The 10,000-nt window shown below is 49.3% G+C and overlaps 1 protein-coding gene across 4 annotated transcripts in view; it reads left to right on the top strand.

Annotated features, from left to right (window-relative positions):
- Window positions 1-10,000, top strand: part of bcl11ba (BCL11 transcription factor B a) — a 47,873-nt gene that overhangs the window by 7,052 nt on the left and 30,821 nt on the right. For 3 of the 4 annotated variants that reach the window (XM_086182845.1, XM_086182843.1, XM_086182841.1), the window contains exon 2: window positions 4,836-5,312. In XM_086182845.1, the coding sequence (XP_086038971.1) occupies window positions 4,836-5,312 (477 nt within the window). The remainder of the gene's footprint in view (window positions 1-4,835; window positions 5,313-10,000) is intronic. The other variant, XM_086182842.1, reaches the window with a different exon arrangement.

The raw sequence follows: 10,000 nt of genomic DNA, 5'->3' as shown, positions 1-10,000 counted from the left end.
TCTGGTATTTTTAAGTGTCATTTTGGTTCTGTTGTACGTTGTAAATTCTCTGCATCACCCTGACAGGAGTCACTGATATTTTGTCAATTGCCCCCCCCCCCCCCCCCCCCATGGTTTGATCTACCAAGTTCATCTTCAACTCTAAAGACTCTGACTGAATGGATTTTTGTTGTTGCATTGGTAGTTTTCAATTTCAAATTTTAGCTGTGTGTGTGTGTGTGCGTGTGTGTATGTGTGTGTGTGTGCGTGTATGTGTGTGTGTGTGTGTGTGTGTATGTGTGTGTGTGTTGGGGGGGTGGTTGTGTGTGTGGTTTGTGAGTGAGTGATTGTATGCATGTGCCTTAACTGTCAGTTACTCTTGGTTACACAGTTGTTGAGGTGTGGATGTCACTGACGACATATAACTGAGATGTTGCAGGTGTGTGTGTGTGTGTGTGTGTGTGTGTGTGTGTGTGTGTGTGTGTGTGTGTGTGTGAGTGTGTGTGCGTGTGTGTGTGCGTGTGTGTGTGCGTGTGTCTTACACAAACAGTTAACCCTCCCACTGCATCTGATGACAGTTGATAATTCTGTGCTCACGGCTCAAAATTGTACAACGGTTGAATTCACTCGTTCACTCTGATTCCTGACGTGGATTCGACCTCGGAGGTCTAAATAAAAAATATTAAACAGGCACAAACGATGATTGTCGTGTTCATGATAATAGAGGGCTCAAACATTTTGTTAGAGAGAGAGAGAGCGAGAGCGAGAGTGTGTGTGTGTGTGTGTGTGTGTGCGCGTGTGTGTTCAAAAGAAATCAATTTGTCTGAAGTCTTGGTCTCTGTTGAGGAGGCGGAGTTTGTTGCTGCTGCTCCTGCTCATGTTACCTGGGTTTTCTTAGGAGCGTCATGGCTCAGGAGGTAGGAAGACTGTCCAGTATCAGCTGCTGGTGCGCCTCCGTCTTTGTGTGGCGACGGTGTAGATGTCAGCAGGTCAAGGAACACCTGATTGGTCGTGATGAGGAGGTTGGCTGCTCCTACCTGCTCCCCGCTGCTCCTACCCGCTCCTCCCTGCTCCTACCCGCTCCCCCTGCTCCTACCCGCTCCCCCCTGCTCCTACCTTCTCCGCCCTGCTCCTATCTGCTCCCCCTGCTCCTATCTGCTCCCCCCTGCTCCTACCTTCTCCCCCCTGCTCCTATCTGCTCCCCCTGCTCCTACCTGCTCCCCGCTGCTCCTACCCGCTCCACCCTGCTCCTACCTGCTCCCCCCTGCTCCTATCTGCTCCCCCCTGCTCCTACCCGCTCCCCCCTGCTCCCCCCTGCTCCTACCTTCTCCCCCCTGCTCCTACCTGCTCCCCCCTGCTCCTACCCGCTCCCCCCTGCTCCTACCTTCTCCCCCTGCTCCTACCTGCTCCCCCCTGCTCCTACCCGCTCCCCGCTGCTCCTACCCGCTCCCCCCTGCTCCTACCTGCTCCCCCCTGCTCCTACCCGCTCCCCCCTGCTCCTACCTGCTCCCCCCTGCTCCTACCTTCTCCCCCCTGCTCCTACCTTCTCCCCCCTGCTCCTACCCGCTCCCCCCTGCTCCTACCCGCTCCTCCCTGCTCCTTCCAGCTCCTGCCCCCTCACTTGTGCCTGGTCTTCCTCCTACCTCCTCTCCATGCCCAGACTTGCTCCTGCCCCCTCCGACCTGCTCCTTCCTGCTCCTACCTGCAGCATCAGCCCTCCTATAGAGACTGTAGGTAGCTTGTTAAGAGCCAAATGTTATTTTCAAGCTGTTCATTTTTAGACGTCCTATTTCCTTTGACTTTGTTTCTTCTCCAGCTCTGCTGAACTAAAATCCTATTACTGCTCCTCTCCTGCCTGACTCAGCCAGGCCTTATTAGGTAAATCAGGCCAGATGACACCTCTCCCTCCTGCCTCTGTCGCTTGCATTCACACTGTCAACATCATCAGCGCCGAATTATGAGAAAAGAAACCAAAAGCTCATTTCTGGTTTTGAGATGTACTTCGAATGTGTTCCAAAACTGGCAATTATTACTGAGTGTGACATTACTGCCCATTTAGACAAATTACAAAATATCTACAGTCTCTTGGTCAATTTGTAAATATTTCTGTCCTCAGAGGAAGCAGCAGGTCTCTCTGCAGTTGATGCATGCACAGGAAGTCCGCTGTGTGTTTGAAGCTGGTTTTCACATCAACGTGAGAGTTAATTTTTGAGATGAAGGAAAGTTTGCAGGGATCAGAGTTACTGGAGTTTTGTTCCAGGCCGGCTAACCAGCTTTATGTTTATGAGTGGAGAAATACACTCTACTGTACATGACATTCATTTCAATGGCAGAGGACAGATGGTTGCAGCCTGCAGGCCACACACACACACACACACACACACGCACGCACGCACGCACGCACGCACGCACGCACGCACGCGCGCGCACGCACACACACACACACACACACACACACACATAATGCATATATGCAAGTGCCCACAAGGTACAAGGGCACATACAGTCGTTGTGATGCAGTCTCACACACACACACACGCAGAGAGAGTGGTGCAGTTGGTGTGTGATGTGGTTTGGCAGAGAGCAGAAATGCTACACCTGTTCAAACTCACGCAACACACACACACACACAAAAACACACACACAAACACACACACAAACACACACACACACACACACACACACACACAATCACTCGAACACTTCCTGGAGCTGCAGCAACAAAATGATTTGACACCCATTTGTGTTTCATAAAATACAGACTCATTTGTTAAACAAGCCTACCGTCGTGTGTGTACATCGGGGTGTAAAATAATATTTAACACATTACATTCTACACAATATTAGTTTGACTAGTAACTACTTTGAATTACATGAGAGAAAACGTGTTGTTCAGCCTGTAGTTCAAGACTCATCGAGGGAAACAAAAATCTGTTTCTGTTGCAGTTCATTCAAACACAAAACCCTCAACAGGCTCTCCTCCCGCTGGAGCCTCAAAGTTTTCCTGCTCTCTGCTTCTTTTTAAAGGATCTCTATCTTTTTTATTCTGAAAGATGAACTGGGATATTTCTGATTATATTCATAATTACTACAGTGTTGACTGTGACCTCAGATGCTATCATGCTCAGATCCTTCCACTATTGCAGGGATCCGTTGTTTTGTGTCTGTGTTTCAGGTTCGTACTTGCTACTATTTTACTGGTGGACTCGCTGTTGTCCTACGACACTCAACACAAGTCAGCACAGTAACTTCCATGACCTCCACCTGCAGCACCACCTGCTGTTCTTTTGGAAAAGTGCATCTGTGCAGCATTTCTCCTCTGTCACTTGCAGGATAAGCAGTTGTGCCCCTGACGTCAGAGGCTCGGCAAGGGGCCGCTTGTGGACAGAGTTCATCCCTCTGTAGCATCAATGACAGGGTTGGTTGGTTGGTTGATTGGTTGGTTGGTTAGTTGGTTGGTTGGTTGGTTAGTTGGTTGGTTGGTTGGTTGGTTGGTTGGTTGGTTAGTTGGTTGGTTAGTTGGTTGGTTGGTTGGTTGGTTGGTTGGTTGGTTAGTTGGTTGGTTGGTTGGTTAGTTGGTTGGTTAGTTGGTTGGTTGGTTGGTTGGTTGGTTGGTTGGTTAGTTGGTTGGTTGGTTGGTTAGTTGGTTGGTTGGTTGGTTGGTTGGTTGGTTGGTTGGTTGGTTGGTTGGTTGGTTGGTTGGTTGGTTGGTTAGTTGGTTGGTTGGTTGGTTTCCAGACCCCCGAGCACCTGGACAGACGAGGGTGCCTCCTCTGAGCCCAGCCTCCCAGTCAGGATCATGTGTCACTCATCATGTGATCCAGGGGAACCTGTTCTTTCCCTCAGTGTCAGAACACCAAAATTGATCACATGATAAAATCTCCCCTTTAAAAAAAAACACTTTGGTTGACTAACTTCTTTTTGTCAACATGGAAAGTTGTATTAATGCGTTGGAGCTCCAAGTGAGGACTGAAGCGAATGCAGCCAGTTTCAGCCACCAGTTTTAGGCCAGACTGAGTTGATATGGACTCCCGGGTTCGGTCAGCGTCGCCTCTGAGGCTGCTAGAATCTTTAGAACAGAGACAAACTCACCCGCTGGTGCATGGAAGACTGCAGTTATTTACTTTCTCAACAAAATCGTCTTAGATTTTCACACACACACAATAAACGGTTGACTATTAATATTACGCTCATTTGCACAACTTTTTCTTTGAAAGCTGTGCATTACCGAACGTTGTCAGTGAGAGTGACGAATCTCCCGTTTCTGAAAGAAATCCACAGAGCTTCTCAACATCTGAATCAAATGCAGAGATATTAGATGCGACACAGAACATGGCGTCAGGGTGCGTTCAGGGAACAGCTGCGATCCTCCCCTCGGCTGGACTGTGTTGAGGGCCGGCAGACGCAGAGGCTCCATCAGCTCAGCTCACTAATCACTGTCCGGTGAGAGAGATGATGAAATCCTTCTTTCCGCTGACCTCTCTTCTCTTCTCGCTCCATCACGTTGCCTCGTCCTGACTGACTCTCCTCTCGTAGCCTCCTCTGTTTACATTCCACACCTCTGCTGTCCGACTGCTGTTTCTCAACTCATCTCTGGTACGCAGAGGGAGCGTCGCTCGTTCTAGACAGCAGTAATCCGCCTGAATGCGAGCAGCCGTTACCAGAGACCTTTGGGGCTCCCCTGTCCGGCCGCTGCGGTGGCGGGCTGACATCGAGGCGGGCTGACATCGAGGCGGGCTGACGCCAAGGCCTGACAGCAGCTCGTGTTTGTGTGTTTGGCCCTTTGAGTGCATCAGAGCATCTGCACATGTCCAGTTGTTACATAATCTTTTTCTTGTCTGTCTCTCATTGACCAGCAGAGGTTGAGCATCCAGATGGCAGCCTGCTCTCTGTCTCCCTCCTCCCCCACCCACTCAGCCTACCTCCCCACCCACTGGACCCTGGCCTGGCCCAAGCCTTGCCCCCCAACCTGCATGTCGACCACGACCTGCTGACCTGTGGCCAGTGCCAGCTGACCTTCCCGCTGGGCGACATCCTCCTCTTCATCGAGCACAAGAAGAAGCAGTGCCAAACACCACTGCTGGCCAATGGCTGCTACGACAAGATGAGCGACCAGGGGGGAGGAGGAGGAGGAAACCACACTCTGCACAGCCTTCATCACCAAGCCCAACAGGTGGAGCTGAGGAAAGTGCTGGAGCCAGTGGAGATCGGCATCCAGGTGACACCGGAGGAGGAGGAGGAGGAAGAGGTGGAGCGAGGAAGGGACAGAGGCGAGCGGGGAGAGAGGACGCCCAGCAGAGGAATTTGCCCCAAGCAGGAGAACACGTTAGCAGGTAGGCACAGCAGCCGCACACGCTCAGTGGGTCAGTTCAGCATCGGCTTTATTTCAGAGAGAAAGCGCTTGGTTCTGCCTCCGGTGTGAGTACACAGGTAACGGCGAGGGAAGACGAAGACACAGCTGGCAGCCACATTCAGTCGCTCCCACATGATGCGCAAGGAGGAGCGCAGACGATCACTTTACTCACCGCAGATGCACGTATAATTCAAGAAGAGTGCAGATGAACCTTAGCATGCAGTTTATTACTCCAACCAATGAAATTATTCCATTCCACAAGTAGAAACCAGGAATCTGAAGTAGTCAAGTGGTGTTTGCAAGCTCAGATTTCATGTTTTTTAAAGCATCTCCCTCAGGACTCGGGATATAATTTAGAAATTGTCTGAATTCCGGTATTAATCAGCGCTCAATTCAGTAAACTCAATAAATAGATCAGTTAGTGCTTCATGGTCACTTTGCCAGCAGCGCAGGTGTGGGATTGGTCGAGGGCCGTGGGTGTGTTGGAGGACTTTTGTTCTTTATGTCGTCAAGTTGACAGTTTTCCTGGCATCTGTCCTCATGCTAAGCTAGGCTAACGTCTCCACGTACACTTGAAACACGTCTCCTTCTCATCTGACTCAGAAAGAAGCTACTAGGTTAATTCAGAAAACTATGAAGTGTTTCTGTGACACATGAGGAGAGGGAGGGAAGGATGGAGGGTGTGATATGTAGGACACGCTGAATGAATATGAGATTTATATAATTGATTTATTTGTTTTTAATTTTTTCTGGCAAAATATGCAAGTGCATATCCTTTTGTAGAGGCCTCCTGATGAGACTTGTTAGCACAGAAAGAGCACAAGAGGGAAAGATGTTCATTGAAGTAAAATTAGAGGACAGATAGAAGAGAAGGAGGAGAGACACACTCCGAGCTCTAAACCCCCTCGAGGACTCGACTAGTTGAAACAAATTGTGCAAAACGTGACAGAGAGACTCGCCCTGACATTCATGGAGACATCCAGCCTCAGCCATCTGCTGAAAAAGGTGAAAGGCTCATTAAAATTCAAAGAAGCAAAAAGAAGGGAAAACATGGTGAGAGGTAGAGGAGGAAAATCAGTGAAAGTGGGATTAAAAAGAGGCGACTTTCTCCCCATTTAGGGGGGTAAAGAGGCAGTTTAGCAGCTGTGGGGGGCAACACACCCACAGTCAAGATGCTCATTAAGACACCAGAGACAAAGAGCTGAAGAATCCGCTGCAGGCCTGGATGCACCAGGTCTGCAGCTCAGCGTTAGAAATCCCCCAACAAGTCAAACGATAGCAGCACAGAAAAATGTTTCTGACATCTGACGGCGTGTTGCTGATGATGTGAGCCGCTCTTTCTCTAAATGCTGGGGAGGGTCACCTGTGAGAGTGCAGGTCCGGATGAGGAGCCGCTAACGTGCCACCGCACATGGAAGACTGCGTGTTTCCAAACAGCCCAAATTCTGTTCTCTTTGTTTCATAATTTATGGACAAAATGTTCCTCCAAGTTGCTCGTCTTATTCGACTGGCCTACTTCCCTACTTACTTCAGTTTGGTGTTCAAATCTAAAAAAAGCAAACAGGATTACAAACCTGAGTGGTGTAAGATGTGCATGGAGGGCTGGTAACACTACAGAACCTGCACCTGGAGACTGACGTGTCAGCGTGCGCACCTCTCACTGGACACGACTACTTGAATGTCCCTCCCACCGCCTTTCCGTACGATGAAGATGTTAGAGTTGAATCTTTGTCAGTCTTCCTCACATAGAGAGATACTTAAGAAAATAAATCGGAGACACAAGTGCACAGACCTGACGTCAGCCGCCGTCTGTCGTCTGCGCGCTGAAGAAACTATGCGACGAATTATCTGATGCATTGATACACTGAGATTATTCATTATACAAGTCAAATCTGGCAACTGATGCAGTGAAAATCTGATCCAGGAACACCTGAAAAATGACAAACACATTTCTAGTGTTCAGTTGAGTCATTCAGACTCAGAAGCATGGACATTAGTGGGCAGAGGGACTCGAGGCCAGAGATCTGACCCACGAGTTCCTCCAAAGCCCCGCCCTTTGCTTTATCTTTTTATAGCTCTGTTTCAAAAGCTTAAACACAATCTTCCTGACCTTTAGATGGAAACTACATTCATCAGCAGCACAAGCAAAACAAGAAGACGAAGTCTGGCTCTGTAGCTGACAGAGAGCACTGGCAGGTGACACTCCTGGCTCCTGTTTCCTGGTTGAGTGCATCGGAGCGGCACAGAGCTCCTCGGAACGTGTCTGTGTGCGGTTTGGCCTGTGCTGTAAAACACTGTCTTTGGGCCTGAACTTCATCAATATTTCAGCAGGCAGTTAGAAGCGGCCCAGCAGCACCTGAACCTCTGAATATCTGCTGCTGCTTCACAACGGCGGGAGGGTGTCAGCGGTTCAGGTTCAGTCCAGGAGCGTCTGCAGCTGCGTCCATGTGTCTAATTGATCGGCCCTGGTCACCACGAGGCCCCATACGGCTGGTGTTCCTCATATTTATGTGCATAAGTATATTTGTCCCCCTGCGTGTAAATGCTTGTAATATATCCAACTGTAATCCTCCTGTGAAATCAACTCTGCATGAGCAGCTCAGAATAGTAATTGCACAATATTTCCTCATAACAGAACGCACAATAATTTTCACATTAACAGCAAAAACATATTAGCAGCTCAACTGGATGTGCACTGTGGCAACTGTATTCTCTATTGCTGCAATAACATTTTATGTTTCAAAATTACCCTTCGTATTTCACAATTTCCACATTAAATGTGTCCAAGGATGAGGAGAGGACAGGGGGTTTATTAATCGAGCCCAAGTTTAATTTGGAGAGAACGTGCTCATAATCACCAGGGGAACTGAAATGTGGCAGGTGGAAGTCGCCCGCTTCTCCTCCACTAGAGTTGCACACACGAGCGACAGAGCGAAGGAACCGGGAGAGCAGATCCCGAAAAGTGATCAGGGAGCTTAAAAGTCAGCTCAGAACACGAATGACAATGATTTGCTCCCAGCAGGTCCACATATTCCTTCACTTTCAGCAATTACGCCTCCGTTTATTCTTTGTGTGAAATGGAAAACACACACACACACACACACACACACACACACACACACACACACACACACACACATATATATTCACACACAAGTGCAACACGTTTCCCTCTAAATGAGATTTGTTCGTACTGAATTAGATTTGTTCTCTGAGTGCTGGCGTTCCTCCATGAACCAGGAGACAAACCAGATTCTGTAAAAGGGAAAGACAGATTTTGGTGGTCGTCCATCACAGGTCAGCCATCGTCTGCTGGCTTTCTCAAACAAACTGTAAACACAACAGTGCTTGTGTGTGCGTATGTGTGTGTGTGTGTGTGTGTGTGCGTGCGCACGCGCGCGCGTGGGCTGGTGGTCTTTTCTATTCTCGGCCTCAGATTTCTGTAAAAGTTCCAACATCTCTCCAGTTTAATTTTTCTCAACCCAATGTAAAGATGTTCCTTAAGACAACACCATGTCGTTGCCCCTCCTGAGTTGAAGCTTGGTTCAAACTGTAACGTTGTTCAGACCTGCGGGAGACCACCGGCGTGGACGGATCGATCGGTCCTGAGGTCACACGCCCCAGGAAGCTGGAGACATTGCTGCTTTGCTGTGGATGACCAGCAGAGTTATGAGGTCACAGCTGAAGGAAGCAAAACTTCTGCGCCCTTAGTTGTTGCGACGGGTGAGTCCGTCTGTAGCAGGTCAGGTTATTGAAGTGTAATTTCATGTTGTTTGTGGTGCTGTTGAGCTGTGAGGATTTACAGTCAGCCTCACTTCCTATGAGTGGGAGGAGCCAATTCAGCTCTGCAGCACCTGAGACCACACGGGCTCATGTTTCCCCGGGGCTCACTCCTCGTGAGAGCCAACAGTGCCTCGTCTTCACCTCACATCCGAATTCTTGGTTGCGTCTTCCTTCCACATGTTCAGACTGAGTTTGTTTGTGCAGCAGCCTGCGCCTCTAATCCTGTCTCCTGGACATTAATGATAGCTATCGATGTCGTCGACAGGCCACGCTCTGCGTGCGTGCGTCTCCAGATCAGCACAGGAAGAAACAATCCATGAAGAATATCTGAAGAATACTTTATCTGATGGCCCATCTGATGACATGCACACACACACCCCCTCAAGGCCGCTCTCAGCCCCCCAACACGCTTTGATCTCCTAAAATCCATATCTAGGGAAGAGAGATGACTTTGCTAACAGCCTGTTCTCCTCTATCTAGATATCCATTCACTTCCCACCAGCGCTAACGTCCTCCTCCTCCTCCTCCTCCTCCTCACTCTGCCTGTCTGCCCACAGAATTCACATTAACCTCCATTCTTCTTCTGCAACAGCAGGACGGTGCACCGTGTAGCCAATGACTGCGGGGAAGAACGATCTATTAGCTGTTAGCTGTTAGCTGTTAGCTGTTAGCGCTGGCAGGCTCAGTTGGCAGAGTGGCATCGCCGACTGGTTTGATCCCCAACTCGTGCGGCGAGTGTGTGGTTTGAGGTCTCGTTGAGGATGATAGTAGATAGTAGAAGGTGTTTGGATGTCGAGGGTTCCTGACATGTTGGTATCAGCCACTGAGGAACCGTAGCAGACAAGCTTGGAGGAGAACCTGTCACACTCGCGCGCCCGCAGTGCA

This window comes from Aulostomus chinensis, chromosome 17, assembly GCF_037954235.1.
Source record: "Aulostomus chinensis isolate RoL2024-O1b breed Wild chromosome 17, RoL_Achi_v1.0, whole genome shotgun sequence".
NCBI classification, from domain to species: domain Eukaryota; kingdom Metazoa; phylum Chordata; class Actinopteri; order Syngnathiformes; family Aulostomidae; genus Aulostomus; species Aulostomus chinensis.
The sequence above is the reverse complement of the archived record's forward strand: the minus strand, read 5'-3'. Positions and strand labels throughout refer to the sequence as shown.